The following is a 19,984-nucleotide window of genomic DNA, read 5'->3' on the forward strand; positions in this document are numbered from 1 at the left end:
GGCTTAATGCGGTAGAAAAGTCAGATGGATGACTAGTCCTGGGCCTTCCACATGAATGGCCCTTCCTTGGCTCCTTGAGGCTGGGAATGGTGAGCAAACCACTTTCTTTGAAGAGAATGAAACACCAGCCATTCTGACAGGTGCATGGCGTACATGTAGCCACATCTGTGTGGAATTTGCAGTGACCCCCCTTGGTGGTAGATGAGTCTGCACCATTGTGGATCTGGTCCCTACACACCATCAGGGAGGCTTTGGAGTGGTGCCTTCTCATTAAGAACCAAGATTTGGACTTTATCTCTTATTTTAATCACATGCAGTACTTGGAAGGTGTCAGTGGAGAGTGACCCATGCACAAAAATGTATTTGTAGGTATATACATCAAATTGTCATTGTCTTATGGCATCTTCAGATGGAAGATCAACCTGCCTCCTCTTTGACAGCAAAAGGAATGAATGAGGAAGCCATACCCACACCCCCTAAAGAGAAAACATTGTCTGGGGACACACACAAATGGCATCCTATAGAAGCAGGACTAGACAAACTCCACATGATAAAATGGACAAACTCCCATGATGTCAGGCCTGGAAGTCTTCCTAGGGGTGGCAATTCCACCTTCCCTTCCTCGTCCATCCCACCTCATCCCATATAACCTAAACTGGAAGGAAAGGCTTCATTTTACTTCTTAGAGCCTCAGTACCTTCATCTGTAACGTGTAAATACTAGTAACGTTCCTGACAGGGTTCTTGCAGGGATTACATGACCCGACTCATGTAAAGTGCTTACTGTGGCGTCTGGCACATAAGAGGTGCTTAGTAAATGTCTTGCTTTCTCTCTCCCTCTACGTCCCCTGCCCCAGTTGTAAGCAACATATTGATAAACCTACCAAACTCTGAATTAAGGTTTTTTGATGCAATTTAGATGATTTTGTTTCAGAGTTTCTGCCATCAGTTCACATTGGGTCCCTGAGGGGGGCTCATTTTATGAGCCTGAGACATTTTCCTCTGCAGGGCAGATGGACCCCGACAACACTGGCCTCCTGATCAGCAACGACTCCACCGAAGTTCATGGAAATACACCCCCTAACCCTGCAGAGAAACTCATACCAGTGATGGTCACCACCCGAATACTTCTGGGACAATACCACTGAGAAAACCACGAGCAAAAACCTTGAGGCCAACACATTACTCTTACTCACAACATAAATTAAGTTTTTTCAACACTGGTGCAAGTATTATAGATAACTTTCAGCAAACATATATTACAAGCTCTACCACTGTTGAAAAATATGTATTCTAATTCGATCATTTTGTTCAGAATAAAGAATCTTTTACAATATATTTTAGTCTCTAGTTATGCCATACAAAAATAAATATTGTATAAATGATTTATAAGGAAGAAGAAAAAATTGGAGGTGCCAAAAATATAGGAAGGATGGTGAAAGTTTTACCATTTACTTCAAAAGCAATCATCTGAAAAAAATAAAAACATCTTACTGGGTCTCTCTACTAGTCTCACCATCACTCCAGTGGTCCACCTACTTCTCATCCTAGGATATTACATCTTCTTTTCCTATCAATCTTGAGACAACTTAATGCAGAACCTTCTCCCTGAAGTCACTGGGGATCTGGAAGAGGGAGAACAAAGAAGGCTCTGGGGCAGTGTAAACTGCAGATGAAAGGTTTGGCAGAGACACTTAACTGCGCCCTCACAACGAACTCGGATCAACCCCGCACATCTGCCTTTCGTTTTGAAATCCTCTCTCTGTCTCAATTAGCTATGCCTGAATAGAATCTCATGGCTGGAGGAAATAGCCCCATACTGCTGTCAGCCTCTTTGGGTACCTATTGGTCCAGGTAGAATCCAGGATTTCATGGAGCACAGTTAGGTGCCAAATCAAGGCCAATCTCACCAATTATATGAAGGGATAAACAGTCACCTTATGGGTGCTAGTTCCATTAAGTTGGGAAAAATCCTTCTCCAGCCACCTCTCCTCCCATACAAAAAAAACTTTTATGATTGCCTTTTTTTTTTTTTATGTCCCGTGAGTCCCGCCATTGGGAGAAGAGTATTGGGACAATTAAATTGGACAAACTGCTTACTAGTTTTCTAGGGACTTGGTCAGACTCTCCAAGGAAATAGTCCATTCATTTGGGAATCAAAGTTTTAAAACTCTAAAGCTATAAATGAATTCATGACTGGACCACTCAAACCAGGGGTCATTGACCTTTCTGCTGAAGAACACAGATCTACACGTGTCCATATAACATATGCCTAACATCTCAGAGGGCTGCAGGACCTCCTGTGGCTCGTGCATGTATTCCAAACTAAAAGCCCCAAATCTCAGTAAATGCAGAGCTATTTTTTGGAGGGGAAACAAAGGTTTATGGTATAGAACCCAGGGACTGTTTTGGGGGCAGGCTGCTTTGATGAGGTCTTGGACTTGAAATGACTACATTGGAGCAATGCTTGTTCCCCGTGGTAAGTGGAAGTGCTTGGCCGTGAAGACATCCGTGAGTGTTATGGTTTCACATGTGTGACTACTGTCAGGCCTCATGCATGACTATGGACCCTCCAAGTCCCCATGGATCGTTACGACACATGGTGCCTTTGAGCTGCTATAACGTGAGTCCCAACCACACCCACAAGCAGGACACTATCACTGACATGCAGCCTCGGTGCCCATTTGTCTGATTTATGGGTGACGTTGTGGTAAATGTGGCATCACTTTCATTTCGGGGGAGCGGCAAGTTACAGATATTTCCTTCACAACAGGAAGTGCAGACCTGAAAGAAAGGAAGAGAAAAAGAAGGGTGATGAGAAGCTGGCAGGTCTGGGAGGGGGCCAGAGATTTTTGAAGGAATTGTCTCCCTCACAGCAAGACTCAAATGAGAGTTACCTGTTTTACAAAGGAGACACCAACCCTGCATTTAAGGGGGTGGGATGAAATTTCACCTAGCTTATCACAATAAACCCCTGTCCCCCAGACTAAATTCTAGGAATGTGCACTCTGTTTTTGACATCCTACCATGTGGTTATTACACAGTTTTGCAGTCTTCCTAGGTCTCAGCTCTTCCATCTATGAAATGGGACTTGTAATACTTACCTTTCTCAGAGACACTCTCATGGTAAACGTTCATTTGCCAAGTTTTCACAGTGAAAGTGAAGTGGCTACAACGCAGTGAATTTAAACTTAAGTATTTACTTTCATTAGAATTGTCTGCATGATTAGCTCCATCCCAGTGGGTGAGTTAAAGTTTGGAGGGTTTTCATTTACGCAATTACTCCTGCTTTATACTGCTTTCCTCACACATCATAAGAAAAAGTAAACCCCAAAGGGTTATAGACAGAGATTATTTTAGGCCTTGGCTACACAAAGTACAGTAGCTTCAGCTTCAACTGGGAATTTATTAGAAATGCAGAATCTCAAAACTTGCACCAAATTGAGGAATTTAGAATGTGCATTTGAACAGGATCCCCAAGTGATTCTCATACACAGTAATGTTCTAAAAACTCTATGATGCTTAATGTCCTATACAGTCATTATCCTGCAGAGGTCTGAGTTTGGTCACAGTTGACATGGGCTAAGACGACATTATAATGTTGAGGAGAGAAACTAGAGGTCGGAAGTGACTCTGGATTCTGTCTCTGTTACTAGCTATATCACCTGAGCACATGACATCACTTCTCTGATCTATAGCTTCCACTTTGCTACAGTAGCCACTATAACCTGAGAGCCAAGCTTAGCTTGGGGGAGGGGGGAGGTCAAGTAAAACCCTTGGGATTACCTTTCATATTTCACTTATTATGTATGACAATTATTTCTCAGTAGAACTGAAAAAAAAAAATTCTTTGTGTTTTTGACAAGTTACTTGAAAATTGGGTGTCTTCTTAAGAGAAAGAAGCCCCTACTAACAGTAAGAGTGGGAGTTGCCCCCAACCACCAGGAAGGCAGCCTGATGGGGAGAAGTGGGCAGCCTCCAAATAAAGGTCAAGGGCTGATATACAAGATCACAGGTACAGCCAGCTCGGAACGACGGGCGAGAGAGTCAGGAGCATCCCCCACTCCAACCATGAGTCAGGCTGCCTTTCTCTGAGTCTCTATATTCTCCTTCTCCATAGAAGGCAAGGCTGCCTTCTAAGTTTGTTTTACACTGAGTGCTTCTGACCAGGCACCAGAGGGAGGCATCCCACAAGGAGATGGTCCTCTTGTCACCTGCTCAAATGACTCAGGAGCCAATGGATACCCTCCCCAAATCAGCATCCCAATAGAGATATGAACCCCGCTTTACAGAAAGTTATCAAAGCTAAATTGCCTTGGCCATCTTCAGCTGACTGAACTGTTAGTATATCTGCAATGCTCTACCATGAGGGCATAACTGGCCCCCTGCTCCTGTCCCTTTTGGTAACTTTATTACTTTCTTCTGAGTGAAGAAAGGGCTTACAGTAATTCCAATACCCTCTTGGTCTTGTGTTTACATAATTTATACCAGTAATCCTGTGCCCTAGTATAAATTTTTATTCTTTTAGTGCCAACAGGAAAGGAAGCATCTTGTCATAACGGTATAAAGACAGTCAAAAGCCAGCCTACGTCAGGGAGTAAGGATTGGCTCATGAACCCCGGTGGGCGCCTGGAGAGGAGGAAGCCTGACTGTGCTGTCCTGTCACTTGCTTTGTTGCCAGACCTTGTGGCCTTCATGCTCGGAGTCTCTGCAGCCAGTGGTCAAGCAGTCCTCCAGAGGAACGCAGCGCTTGGTGACAGAGATGCTGTTTCCTGTGACTTCCATGGTGTGCTGAGTATAGCAGTATCTAGTCTCTGTCAACAGAGAAAATATGTTTTAATTGAGATGGGAAATGTTAGCCCAACCTGCTTGAAAGAGAAACAGGTGTGTCGACACTAGGATCTAACAGCATCCGGAACATATGCTGTGTTAAGTTGATATCTGGTCCCAAAGATCTCCTTGGACAGATCCACTTCACCGAGGTAGAAAGGAGGCCTTCTGAAGAATACTGGTCTCTCTGCCCATAAAATCTCCATAAACCAAGACCCAGTGGTATTACTCTTTGCCTTCCAACACATTTTGCCACTGTGTTGATTTTTATTTTTAGGGGAGGAGAGGTTTGGAGCGATGATTGAGGATGTGAGAGTCATAGTAAATTTCAGGAAGACGAAGGGGTGAAAACATTCAAAGAACACGAGGTTAAAAGAAAAAAAGTGAGGCACGTAACAAAGATCTTCAAATTGAGAAAAGACTATAGGGGAGACTGGTGTGTGTGTGTGTGTGTGTGTGTGTGTGTGTCCAAGTGTGTGTGTGTGCTCACACACACGACTGGGAAACAGCTATTTCCAAGTAAGACAGAATGATTAAAAATAGATTCATTGTATCTGGAGAAAATGACTTTATCCAAAAGAGAACTTCTTGCCTATGAGCATAGCTGGATCCTACAATTCATGACAGGAGATAACCAACCCAACAAGAAAGGTATTCCAGATTGAGGAGTCTCACCATCTCTCCCCAGCGTGATTTCAGTATCTTTCCAAAAAGGCAGACGAAGACCATGAAGTGAGTTTCTAGAGTCCCTCTAAGCTTAGGAGTCTGAAAACGTGAGATTTCGTCCAAAATTCTATGGAGAATTTTTTAACTTGCAATTTAAAGAAAAATGGTTTTGTCAGTGTAGTTCTTTAAGGCCTCCAGGTGGTATTCAGCTTTCTAAGTCTGGGATTTAGGAGAAAGTTCCTGCTCCACTTTTAGATCGAAAACAAAAAAAAGAATAATTCTTTTTTTTTTTTTTTGCAGTACGCGGGCCTCTCACTATTGTGGCCTCTCCCGTTGCAGAGCACAGGCTCTGGACACGCAGGCCCAGCAGCCATGGCTCACGGGCCCAGCCGCTCCATGGCATGTGGGATCTTCCCGGACCGGGGCACGAACCCGTGTCCCCTGCATCGGCAGGCGGACTCTCAACCACTGCGCCACCAGGGAAGCCCAAAAAGAATAATTCTTAAGAAATGTCATTGAGGTGTTTTTCATCCATATCTTGGACTGAACTTTTCATGCTTTATACATTTTGGATATTTCGTGGCTAATATGGAATTATGACCTTCTATGATATTATTTATTAGGCAATAAAAATTCCCCTCACCAAAGTGCTAACATCAACAGAAGAAAGCTCAGGGATTTTCGGCCCTGAGAATGAGCTAATACAGACCACACAGACACATCTTGGGAGTCATGAAAATCAGGGGTTTTAATATTCTTCCTAGACATCCCCACCCGACAGAACCTGAGTGGCCTGAGTCTCGCTAAGGGTGAAGACTTGCCCAACATTGGTATGTGTACCTGAACTGAGTCTGTGTCAATGCCCTCCCCCAAACGCTGTCACTACACTGCCCCCCGACCAGAATTTCATCACTTGGGATCAGGTGAGGGCAGTCCCTAGCTTGCTTAAGATCCTGGGGGCTCTTTGGAGTGGGGTAAAAGTAAGGTCACTCTATAAGCTCACAAGAAAACCTGAAAGTTTTGCACCTGGCAATGATTCTCCCAAAGCTCGAAAATATTTCAAAATTGGAGTGGTTGTTTTTCTGATGAAGAGGAGATGGCATGATTTATTTATTTATTTTTTAAGACTTTAGCGGGGTTTAACAAATGGAGGCCAGTGCCCTGAGAGCTTTACCACATCTTTCAAAGAGGACTGGTTTACTTCTTTAGTATCAGACTTGGATGTTAATGGCCATGCTAGGGACGCCTTTCTTAGCCCCACTCCCACTTCAGACATTCAAGAAAGCCACGTTCTTATCTCCTGTCTCCTCTTCCCGCAGCTGGAGCAGCTGCCAGAGGTTTTATTGCTCCAAGTGTAAATCTGAGCAGATAAGATCATACATTTATGGAATAAGTAAATCATTTCATGGTTTCAGTTTTGGAAATCAGGTTTTCCCTCAAGTATTGAGGGAACAAAGAGGTTTGTCCCTCAAGTATTGAATTATCTTGTTTTAAGGATAAGCCTTAAAATAACAATTGGTGAACATGATATAACCACTTTTTGTTCATACTTTTATGTCCATAACAAACTCTATTTTAATTTATGAACTGGAAGCTTATCCCATTATGTGAAAGTAGAAACAACTGATGAACCTTGTTTTTTTTGTTTTTTTTTTTCAAGATGATATGCAAAAGCCCAATACGTAGTAAGCCAATTCTCGCCATTCCGGGGCGAAAATGGTGATCAGTGATGAGACTGGATAAGAATTTTTTCTTACACTTCACCGAGTCCAGTCCATAAAACAAAGATATATTGAGAGTACCCCGTTACTTGCAGCAGTAAAGACCTCAGATCTGAAGCATCAATCACTTGAAAATATCCATTCTTACCTCGCAAAACCCCAAGGTGAGTTGTGAAATGTTAACGTGGAAAAGGGTTCTGTGGTTCAATAAGTTTTGGAAATGCTCAAGGTTGAGCAGCTTTCTTTAGTGGATAACTTACGAAAGCCTTGAATTTGTATTGTGATCTCCAAGGCGGGGTGAGAGGACGGGGCAAGCAGGCAGAATTTCCCAAGCAGAACTAGGTGGACCACATGTGGCTTATCACTGGTGGTAGGATTAATAAAAACTGAGTTTCAGCCCCAGAGCCCTGCTTGCCATGCATTTTGAATAATCCTTGAGTTAGTAATGAGGTTATATGAGAATCAAGCCTGCTGATAACTTCACACTAAAAGGATTTCAAAGACTTTTATCTAAAAGATAAAAGATGGATTTGAATTTCTACCAGTTTACTTTCAGCCTCTATATCTCATATTCCACAACTGCATGGAATTCCCAGAGGCTGTGAAACAAAAGTCTTTTACTCTGAGACTCACTGGCATTCAACTAAAATCAGAACTGGGTAAGAGAGCTTAATCAACTATTGGAGAATACAATTTTTATGAAATTCACACACACACACACACAGAGTTTCTTGCAGATAGCATATAGTTGGGTCATGTGTTTTAGTACATTCTGCCAATCCATTCCTTTTACTTTTACATTTAATGTAATTATTTATATGTAGCACTTAATTCTGCCATTTTAATTTTCATTTTCTGTTTGTTCTATTTTGGGTTGTTTGTTTTTTGTCTATTTTCTTTTTCCAGCATTCCTGTGGGTTACTTGAACATTTTCTAGAATTCCATTTTGAGTTATCTATAGGGTTTTGGGGTGTATCTCTTTGTATAGGTTTTTTGTGTGTGTTTTTTCATGGTTGCTCAGGTATTAAATTATATGCATAACTCATCACAGTCTCCTGGCATCATTTTATCAGTTCGAGTGAAGTATAGCAACCTCACCTCTGTTCATGTCTTACTACCCTCTCTTGTTTGTAATATAGTTGTCTTCAGCAATCCCCTACATACATTTAGAACCACATTAGCATTACAATTTTTGTTTCAACCATCAAACATAATTTAGAAAACTCAAAAGAAAAAAGACAATCGTATTGTCAAAGACATATTTTTACTTACCATGTTTTTTCTTCCTTTCTGCTGTTCCAAGTTTCCTTCTTTCATCACTTCCTTTCTGTGTCTGTGTGTCTTTGTGTAGATTTCTTTAGTTTTATCCTCTTTGGGGTTCACCCACCTTCTTGAATCTGCAGGATTTCATCTTTTACCAAATTTAGAAGGTTTCATCCATAATTTCTTTGAGTACTTTTTTCAGCTCTGCACTTTTTCTGTTCTTCTGAGACTCCAGTGACACAGTGTTAAATCTTTTGTTATACTCCCACAGATCGCTGAGGCTCTGTTTTTGTTTTTGTTTAAATTTTTTAATCTATTTTCTCTCTGGTGTTCAGATGTGGTAATTTCTATTGTTCTACCTTCCAGTTCACTGATTCTTTCCTCTCTCTTCCACTCTACTGTTGAACCCATCCACTCAGTGTTAACTTCAGTTACAGTATTTACAGTTCGGAACTTTCCATCTGGTTCTTCTTTATATTTTCTATTTCCTTGCTTAGACTTTATTTCTCATTTGTTTCAAGTTTGTTTGCAATTATTCGTTGAAACATTTTTATTATGGTTGCTTTAAATCTTTGTTAGGTAATTCTAACATCCTTTTAGTTATCTCATTGTTGGTATCTATTAATTGTCATTTTTCATTCTGTTTGAGATCTTCCTGGTACAACAAGTGATTTTTTTTATTGAAACCTGGACATTTTGGTATTATGTTATGACATTCTGGATCTTTTTTTTAAACATTTTTATGGGAGTATAATTGCTTTACATTGTTGTGTTAGTTTCTGCTGTTTAACAAAGTGAATCAGCTATATGTATACTTATATCCCCATATCCCCTCCCTCTTGTGACTCCCTCCTACCCTCCCTTTCCCACCCCTCTAGTTGGTCACAGAGCACCAAGCTGATCTCCCTGTGCTATGAGGCTGCTTCCCACTAGCTACCTATTTTACATTTGGTAGTGTACATATGTCCATGCCACTCTCTCACTTTGTCCCAGCTGACCCTTCCCCTTCCCCGTGTCCTCAAGTCCATTCTCTATGTCTGTGTTTTCATTCCTGTCCTGCCTCTAGATTCTCCAGAACCATTTTTTTTTTTTTTTTAGATTCCATGTATATGTGTTAGCATACGGTGTTTGTTTTCCTCTTTCTGACTTACTTCACTCTGTATAACAGACTCTAGGTCCATCCACCTCACTACAAATAACTTAATTTCGTTTCTTTTTATGGCTGAGTAATATTCCACTGTATATATGTGCCACATCTTCTTCATCCATTCATCTGCCGATGGACACTTAGGTTGCTTCCATGTCCTGGCTATTGTAAATAGAGCTGCAATGAACATTGTGGTACCTGACTATTTTTGAATTATGTTTTTCTCAGGGTATATGACCAGTAGTGGGATTGCTGGGTCATATGGTAGCTCTATTTTTAGTACTTTAAGGAACCTCCAAACTGTTCTCCATAGTGGCTGTATCAATTTACATTCCCACCAACAGTGCAAGAGGGTTCCCTTTTCTCCACACCCTCTATAGCATTTATTGTTTGTAGAGCTTTTGATGATGGCCATTCTGACCCGTGTGAGGTGATACTTCATTGTAGTTTTGATTTGCATTTCTCTAATGATTAGTGATGTTGAGCATCCTTTCATGTGTTTGTTGGCAATCTGTATATCTTCTTTGGAGAAATGTCTATTTAGGTTTTCTGCCCATTTTTTGGATTGGGTTGTGTTTTTTTTTGATATTGAGCTGCATGAGCTGCTTGTATATTTTGGAGATTAATCCTTTGTCAGTTCCTTTGTTTGCAAATATTTTCTCCCATTCTGAGGGTTGTCTTTTCGTCTTGTTTAGGTTTCCTTTGCTGTGCAAAAGCTTTCAAGTTTCATTAGGTCCCATTTGTTTATTTTTGTTTTTATTTCCATTTCTCTAGGAGGTGGGTCAAAAAGGATCTTGCTGTGATTTATGTCATAGAGTATTCTGCCTATGTTTTCCTCTAAGAGTTTTATAGTGTCTGAGCTTACATTTAGGTCTTTAACCCATATTGAGTTTATTTTTGTGTACAGTGTTAGGGAGTGTTCTAATTTCATTCTTTTACATGTAGCTGTCCAGTTTTCCCAGCACCACTTATTGAAGAGGCTGTCTTTTCTCCATTGTATATTCTTGCCTCCTTTATCAAAGATAGGGGGCCATATTTGCATGGGTGTATCTATGGGCTTTCTATCCTGTTCCATTTACCTATATTTCTGTTTTTGTGCCAGTACCATACTGTCTTGATTACTGTAGCTTTGTTGTATAGTCTGAAGTCAGGGAGTCTGATTCCTCCAGCTCTGTTTTTCTTTCTCAAGATTGCTTTGGCTATTCGGGGTCTTTTTTGTTTCCATACAAATTGTGAAAGTTTTTGTTCTAGTTCTGTGAAAAATGCCATTGGTAGTTTGATAGGGATTGCACTGAATCTGTAGATTGCTTTGGGTAGTATAGTCATCTGGATCTTATTTAAACCTTCTGTTTTAGCTAATGTCCTCTGATACAGTCCCAGTAGGGGAAGGGGGGCTGCTGCCTCATTACTGCTAGGTAGCAGTCAAGTCCAGGTTCCCTACTCTGTCTCCTTTCACAGCTGAGAGGGCTCTCCTAATTATTTCTGGGTGGAAGTGGGATTTCCAGCTCCTCACTAGGTCTCCTATGATACCTTGCTGGCTGAGAGTGGTGGAAGTACCTTGTTAATGATCCCCACATGGCCTTAACTGATGCCACTCTACTGATGTGTGTGTGTGGCCTCATTACCACTGGGCACTAGTGGAGTCCTGACTCTCCACTAGGCCTCCTCTGACACAACCCCAACAGGGAGGGGTTGTCATTATTGCTGGATGAGGGTGGAAGTCCAGGCCCCAGACATGGTCTCTACTGACACCATGGGAGAGGCCTCATTACCACCTAGGGGGGATAAAAGTCTCTCCTATTCACTTTTTTCTGACAGCATCTCAGGAGAGGTTGGTGTTTCTCATCATAGCCGGTTGAGTGTGGAAGTGTAAGTCTTTGTTAGCTTGGGGGGAGGGACCTATAATTTTTTTTTCTGTGGTATTTGGCTGGAGTAGAGTGATTATTGTCTAGAAGATTTCTGTCTTTCTGGGCTACCCGCTTCTTGGTCCTTTGGCTACGGAGAACTAACTTTCGTTGGAATTTATTTATTTGGTACTTGTGGCATTTCCAGGTTGCCAGCTTCTTCATCTCCAAGTCTGGAAAATATGGGACAAAAAGAAAACCCAGGCAACTCACCTCCTTGGGTCTTGAGGTCCTTAGCTAGTCTGCCTTTTTCTCTCCATCTTTCAGAGTCTTTTTTTTTTTTTTCATATATATAATATTCAGGATTTTAGTTGTACTTAGAAGGAAGAATAGAAAAATACATCTGCTCTGTCTTTCCAAAAATCCTCAGCACTTCTGACACTTTGAGCTAGCTAGTTCTGTTTTGGGGGACTGACCTGTACAATGCAGGATATTTAGCAGGATCTGTGGCCTCTTCTCACAAGATGCCAGTAGCAGTCCCAACTGTGGCAACCAAAAATGTTTCCATATATTAGTAAATGTCCCCTGAGGGGCAAAATCACTCCCAGTTAAGATGTACTGTTCAAGATTATAATCTTCTTGAGAATAAAGTCCATTCTTGTTCATGTCTGCATTTCCCTGCCACCCCCGCTTCCCAAATACAGCACAGGACCTTGCACGATATAGCAGGTGCTTAATGTATTAAGAATAGAGATGGATGGGTGGGAAGAATACATGTACCTGACTTCTACAACTCAAGATTGAACCAAATCATAACATTTTAACTTAGTTCTATGATATCTATAACACCTCTTCCATTTCTGTAGTTTGAGTGATCTCTTCAAATTTGAAAGTGAAATAATACTATATTTCAATCAGTTGTGCAACTTTCACACAGTATAACTGCTTTGGAAAATTATTTGCCAGGATCTACTAAATCTAAACCTATGCATATTCTAGGAATCAGCAATTCCACCCTTACATGTATAGCCAACAAAAATGATAAGTACTAGAATGTTCATAGAAGAATTCTTTATACAAAAAAAAACCCTTGGAAACTACAAAAATGCCCAATGGTAGAATAAATAAATAAGTTATGGCATATACTCACACAGTAATGAGAATGAACGGCCCAGAAGTAGATCTAACAAAATGGACGAATCTCTCATAATATTGAGTGACTAGTTTTTTCTTTTCTTTCCCAAGTAAGAAATTTCTCAAGGCAGAAATTAAAAATAAATACTTATCAACCAGATTGACTCATAACTGCTCCCCTTTACCCTGCAGTCAGCATCTCTTGAAGAAACCACCAAACAGATACTTCTCTCTTTTTTAAAAACACCATCCACAGCTCTTAAGGACAGGTGACAGGCTCACTTGAGGAATCTCTCTTTTAAAGCATATCACTGAAACTCAGAAAGCAATGTTTTTATTTCCAGACAAAGGCCAAGGAGGTGGCTGGAAAAGGATGCAAAGCTAGTGAGGATAAACAGGACTTTACGGTGGATAGTAGTTAAAATCAAAGCAACAGGCAAAAGCATCAAATGGATGCTTCCTATCTGAGGCAACTGTGTTAACAGAAAATACTTAGTCAAAAACACTGAATTAGAGTAGGTCAGATGCTCTCAGGGTACAAAAAAAATCTTGCTTAGGCTGACAGAAGAACTTTTGTTTAAAAAGTTGCTGGAAAAATTCTAACTGAAGAGTGATTCTGAGAATTCCAATGCCACTTGAGAAGAACCAAGAAATGGTAGGATAAAATGAAAATAGCAACAAAAATCTTATGAAAGCATAGGTGAGCTACCAAGGCAGATAGGATTTGAAGAACAAGATACCAGCAAAACCAGCAACACGGTAAGCTGAGCCCAACACCCTGTACCTGTTCTACCCTCGAGGCACTTGCTGATCAGAAGTTGCACACATGAAGAGGCTGAGAAGACAGGCAGAAAGCCCTGCTGAGGGGCCGAGAAGCTAAGCAGAACCTTTGTCGGTCTAGCGGGAATTGGGAGTCGCAAACAGGAATGCAGAGTGAGCAGGGAAGCCAGGAGACAAGGGAAGTGTGGAAGAGGAGGGGAGCTGACCGGCTAGGTATAGAATTCTACGTTGGCAGTTATATGTGTTCAGTGCTTTAAAAGCGTCGTTCCATCTACTTCTAGCTTTTATTGCTTCTGTCCATACTACGTGTTGGCAAGCTTGTGCAGCAACCAGCACTCTCAGGCACTGCTGGAGAGACTGCAAGTTGGTAGAGCAACTCTGGAAACTGTTAGGCAAAATCCAGTAAAGAGGGCTTCCCCGGTGGCGCAGTGGTTGAGAGTCCGCCTGCCGATGCAGGGGACACGGGTTCGTGCCCCGGTCCGGGAGGATCCCACATGCCGCGGAGCGGCTGGGCCCGTGAGCCGTGGCCGCTGAGCCTGCGCGCCCGGAGCCTGTGCTCCGCAACGGGAGAGGCCGCAACAGTGAGAGGCCCGCGTATCGCAAAAAAAAAAAAAAAAATCCAGTAAAGGCAAAGCATGAGTACCGCCTGTCCGGGGTGTGGGACCTGGGATAGATATATGCAGAAATGCATATATCCGCGCACCAAAAGACATGTACAAGACTGCTGTGCATGGAAGCAATCCAAATGCCTATCAACAGAATGGATGGATTTTAGTATATTCATAAAATGATCTGCTGTACTTCTGGGAGAAAGAATGACTTTGCGACTCAAAAAAACACTGATGAGTTTGACATACAGAATGTGGGAAAGAAAGGAGGACATTCTGTGTGGTTCCATTTATAGAAATCTGCATGGCAGTCACAGTTGCATTACCTTTGGGAGGTGGGGTGTAAAGCCTGGTGGACCCCGGTGGCCTTCTGGGGTTCTACGACTTAACATGAGTGGCAGATACACTGCATGTTCATGCTGGGGAAATTCAACAAGCTGTGCACTTATGATCTGTGGACTTTCCAGAATGTATGTTAAACTTTAATTTTAAAAGTTTTGCTTTATAAAAAAGGAGGAAGTCTAAGATTTCCATTTAGCAATATGACAAGATAGGTCGCTTGAACACTACCTCATTACACAGCAGGCAGAAGTGTTGGATAACGTATAACCAATACCTTTTGTAAACGTACACATGAACTCTCCAGAAAGTAAGGGAAATCCCAGGGGCCAACACTGAGGAAGGTACTGAATTCTTTACCCTGGTGGGAGAGGGGAAGGTTAATAGATAAACGATAAGAAGATGCAAGGCCTTGGGTCCTCATGGGGTGTAGAGGTAGTGTAGAGACCCCTGTATAATGGCAGAAACCCTGAAGGGCTATATCCTATGTGTAACATTGCCTAAAAGAGAAAAAAATGCACCCTTAAGTAAAGTCAATGAAAACGCTGTCTGTCTCAGCCTGGGCTTGGGCTGAAAAAAGTCGACATAAAGAAGTCTTTCCTGAAAATCTGTAACCGCGGGGCTTGTCTTCAGTTGAACTGGGGATTACATGTATATTCCCTGCTTATACCACATAACAAATATAGAAAGAGCCACCAAGGGACATGCTCAGATTTTTCTTTACTTTCACAGAAAACCAGTGAACAGCATAGAAGCTGGAACTAAAATGATACGCATCCCTCTATCTCAAGATTTCTCTTGGTCTGACTTTATATCAGCAATAATTTCCAGTGAAGATTTTGCCTTTGAGGGAGGCATCTGCACTTCATAATTAAGGAGGAACATAAAATCCTTAGCGGCTTAGGTATCCTCCACAGAACAAGCCTTTTAAAAAACTGCACGGTTTTGACTTGACATTTAATTCTACAGACTCTTAATAAACACTTAGACAGTCCCTGTCTCAAGGAGCTTTTAATCACTCAGCACAGAGAAAAGTCACAGGCAAAAACCATGTGGACCTGAACACGGGACATTCAACTCTCATTTGCCTTCACCAATTCCTTCAACTGGTCCCTCACAGAATATGATTTCAAGATCCTTTACCATTCTGGTTCACAGCGGCAAGAAAATTGCATTGGTTTATAATGAGCAGTTGATGAAATTAAGGTTATTGCAAAGGAAGGGGCCGAAGACTAAATGGAAGTTGAGGAGGTGAACAACGGCAGTCCATCATTGGGGGGCATCTTAAATTCTCACTTCCGGGAGGGAGTACGGTCCCATGAATCTGTAGGCGCCAAAGTCAATAACAATGTAATGCAGGAGGAAGTACTTACATAACACACATTTCGAAAGTCAGAGTGACAGGGAACTTGAAATTCAATTAATCTCCTAAGCAATCTGGGATGCAAGCTTATTCCACAGAGATAAAATTCAATATTTACACGAAATGGTTTTTTTCACTTTCAACCAGTTGTTTTCACATCGTGTGATAACTAAAACCTCGTTAAATAGATCACAAAATAAACCAACAGAAAACGAGGAACGTCCCAGAAAGTCAGGACATCTTTCCACAGCAGTTACTGAGCTGCCCTTACCAAGCCTGTTGGTAGTCCTACGGCTGCTTCAAACAAACTAATAATAAACAGAAAAAAAAAATGTAGGCTTACTCAGTAGTTTTCAGTAGACACATTTTATAGTTTAATCTAATAATAATAGCATTATTTTCATTGCTAAAAAAAATCTGGAGAGAACCCAGAGGAAATGTTGATGGTTCGTGGCAAACGTGGCTGGACAAGAAGGAATTATCTCTTCTCAGTCTACAGCGCTAGTCCTCTCTCCTTACCTGATGTTCAAGGCCCCACAAAAATAGCCTGGCTCCCCTGTCCTGCTCCTATTATTCCCCAGCATATTCTGCTACACCCAGTTCAGGTCTCCCCCCGTCCACTGAGCCCACATGGGTACACTCCATGCCTCTGCTCTGAGTGACTTCCTGGAAGATATGCTCCCTTCACTCTGCCACCCGCCTTGCCCACCTGTCGGGCTGCTGCCATCTCCCCAGCCCGGGATGCTGTCACTGGCCGCCTCACCCCCCACAACTGCAATTCTTCCCTTAAACTCCCAAGCATTTAATGCCATGTTTCCTCTGGCACATGCCTTTGTCCTGCTATTTTTGACATGTGATATGTTCAGATCTTATCTCCCAGCTAAACTGCCAGGTCCTTGAAAGAAGAGACTTGATTCCTATCTTTCGCTGCATAATCCCCCAGAGGGTTTGGCACGGTGGCTCTATGGCAAGCATCTCAAGGCATCACTTTCCATGTATTCCTATAAATGTCAGGACAAAAAGATAAAAAAGGGAAGAAGGAGAAATTGTGTAAAGACCTGAGATACTTCCAGGTGTCTGTACTTCAGAAGGATAGATTTTGACCTCGAAAGAACACATCAGGGTGGAACTTCTTCATTTCCAGAGAAGAATTCAAGCAGAGTGTCACGGTCTCTGTTTTCCCCTTGTGACAGAGGTAGACTTGTACAGCTTCAGACTTGAAACTGGGCCTCTGTGAAATACAGCCCAAGGCCCAAGAAAGCACCAGTTCACAAAACCTCCTTTTCCTTTGTATCATCTCTGCCAGGGCAATACGGAGAGAAGCGCTGTCACGTTTCCTGTACAGTAGCTCTAACCAGTGGCAACAGCTTCAAAAGCTCATCTGCCCGCTTTGTCCTAGCAGGAACCAGCCCAAAGGTTATTGGCTACACAAGCAGATTATCCTGCTTTTGTCCAGAGTCCCTGTTTACAGTGGTTCTCAAATTTTGCTGCATACTCGAACCACCCGGGGGGAGCTTTCAAAAATTCAAATGCCCGGCTGCACCCATACCATTTAAATATGAATCTCTGGGAATGGGCCCAGGCATCGGTGTTTTCACCTGTGATTTCAATGTGCCACCAAGTCTGAGAAGCAGTGGTTTAATCAGGTCCGTCAGCAACCCGCCCAAACGTTCACCCTGTAGTGGTAATGTTAGAGAACGCCGCTGGTTCCGGAGTGAGTGCGTGACTGCAGAAAGCAACGCGGATGGAACTTCTCTTTTTTCTTTTTTTTTTTTTTTTGCGGTACGCGGGCCTCTTACTGTTGTGGCCTCTCCCGTTGCGGAGCACAGGCTCCGGACGCGCAGGCTCAGTGGCCATGGCTCATGGGCCCAGCCGTTCCGTGGCATGTGGGATCTTCCCGGACCAGGGCACAAACTCATGTCCCCTGCATTGGCAGGCGGACTCTCAACCACTGCGCCACCAGGGAAGCCCGGAACTTCTCTTTGATTACCTGGATGGCTGGACGCCTAGCTTATGAATAAGCCGATCATCAGTGTCTCCACATTCTTCTCTTTCCTGTGGTCTTTTGGGACCCTACCAACATTCTCTACTCCTCAAAGTAAATAAGAAGAACCTAGAAATGACAACAGTGCATTTTGCTTTCTATGAGTGGGGAGAGGAGCTCCCAGTGGTTTCTGTCCCTGACTGTTCATTAGAATCACCTGGGCTGTTTAAACACACTGGTGCAGGGCCCTAACCTCAGAGACGTAGGTTCAGTTGGTCTAGAGCTGTGGTTCTTAATGCCTGGTCTCCGGACCAGCAGTATCTGCATCACTGTGGAATGCTTTAGAAATGCAAATTCTCAGGCCCCATCTCAGACCTATAGGAAGGAGGGGGAAGGCAGAACTAGGGGCAGAGATCTGTATTTAAATAAGCCCTCCAGGGAATGATGGTCATGCCGAAGTTTGAGAACCACTGGTCTAGGCAGGACGCAGGTCCAGGTGGTTTTGAAAAGACCCACAGGTATTTCTCCTGGGCAGTCTGGGTGGAGACTCATGGGTTAAATAAATAGCACCGGATTAGGTAGCTGACACCTGTCCTTCATTGCGGTTTCCATGCTCTCCTGATGTTCAGTCCTCCAGCGGAAACAGAGTGCCTTCTGCTGGGGTGAGTAGAAGAGCTCTTGTGTTACATTGAAAAATAACAGATTGCTGTTGCTGTGTTCAGTCATTTTAACAACTGAATTAGATCAGCAGCGAAGCCCATCTAACTACACGCTCAAACATTTGTCAATAAAATATCCCATCCTATCACCTCCCCATCAAATGAATCGACTTTCCTTCAAACACAAAACAGCCAATTAACAGTGACTCCATATCTAAATATAACCATCTATTTTATTCAATAGGATAAAAGAGATCTGAACATGAATATGAAGCATCTACTTCATTTTGAAATGGGCCTTTGGGTCAAAATTTCATGCTTTGATTGGGCATTCATCTTATCCCTCAAAGAGAACTTAATAGTTTAAAAAGCTCAGGGTTTTTATTTGTGCGATGATGACATCGAGAATTCTAGCTTTCATGCAGTCTCGGGATAGAAGCCTCTGGCAAGATATGTAATAAATGGGATCTTTATATGAACAGCAACTCATATTTTTACTTAAAGGAAGTTACTAGGCAATGACTAATGCTTCGAAGAGTGGATTACAGGCTGGCTGTTCTCTTCTTATCTGGCATTTGTTGGGCCTGGGGGTGAGAAGTATCACTCACCTCTTTTGGAGCTCCAACGATGCTTCATAAGAAAGGGGGCAAGTCTATGGACCAGTTTATGTCTCTGACAATGTTTGATGATAAGGTACTGATGTGGCATAAAAGATCTACTAATAGCCTTAGACAAGAGAAGTGGTTGAGATTGCAAGCATGCCTCTCTCTATACATGCATCATAGTCAACAGGCCATTCACTCGTAGACAGCTCTGGGCAGCCCAGTGTGTCTACTGAGAGTTTACCTCGAGGGCAGTAGATGTCTGGAGCCCATCGGTTGCACTCATAATTGTCTGCTGCCTTTTCACAGGTGAAACACTTAAATCCACCAGGATATGGTGTGGCTACAAAAAAAAAATCAAGAGAGAAGATTAAATTTTTAGACTGAGCACAGAATCCTGCATGGTGAAGTGAGACGCTTTTATTTTTTAAAAAGGATTCTCAAAATAGCCTGGCAATTTCTTAAAGAACTGAACATGCAACTGTCATATGACTCTGCAGCTGCACTCTTGGGCATTTATCCCTGAGAAATGAAAACCTACATTCACACAAAAATCTGTACACAAATGTTTATAGCAACTGTATCTGTAACATCCCCAAACTGGAAACAACCCAGATGTCCTTCAATGGGTGAAGGTTAAACAAACCATGGTACATCCATACCACGGAACACTAGTCAGCAATAAAAATGAATTATTAATACATTTAACAACCTGGATGAATTTCCAGGAAGTTGTCCTGAGTGAAAGAAGTCAATCCCAAAAGGTTATATACTGTATGATTCCATTTGTGTGACATCTTTTAAATGAGAAAATTTTTTAAATGGAGGAAGTATTAGGGGTTGCCAGGGGTTGCAGTTGCCAGGTAGTGGGGGGAGAGTCAGAGGGACATGGGTGTGAGGCCAACAGGAGGAATCCTTGTGCTATTGAAACCGTTAAGTGTCTAGATTTGGTGATGGATACACAAACCTACATATGATAAAATTATGTAGAACTAAATACATACACACACACACAGAATCACACACAAATGAACACAAGTAAAAC

General features: G+C 42.3%; 1 protein-coding gene across 1 annotated transcript in view; it reads right to left on the reverse strand.

The window, feature by feature from the left end:
* Positions 1 to 2,450: 2,450 nt before the first annotated feature.
* LYPD6 (LY6/PLAUR domain containing 6) overlaps positions 2,451 to 19,984 on the reverse strand; it is a 106,851-nt gene continuing 89,317 nt past the window's right edge. The window contains exons 3-5 of the mRNA XM_029224491.1: positions 19,184 to 19,282; positions 4,683 to 4,813; positions 2,451 to 2,783 (exon numbers count right to left, since the gene is read on the reverse strand). Coding sequence (XP_029080324.1) covers positions 2,616 to 2,783; positions 4,683 to 4,813; positions 19,184 to 19,282 — 398 coding nt within the window. The 3' untranslated portion in view covers positions 2,451 to 2,615. The remainder of the gene's footprint in view (positions 2,784 to 4,682; positions 4,814 to 19,183; positions 19,283 to 19,984) is intronic.

Source organism: Monodon monoceros, unplaced genomic scaffold, assembly GCF_005190385.1.
Source record: "Monodon monoceros isolate NGI ecotype Baffin Bay Population unplaced genomic scaffold, NGI_Narwhal_1 Super_Scaffold_16, whole genome shotgun sequence".
Classification (NCBI taxonomy): Eukaryota; Metazoa; Chordata; class Mammalia; order Artiodactyla; family Monodontidae; genus Monodon; species Monodon monoceros.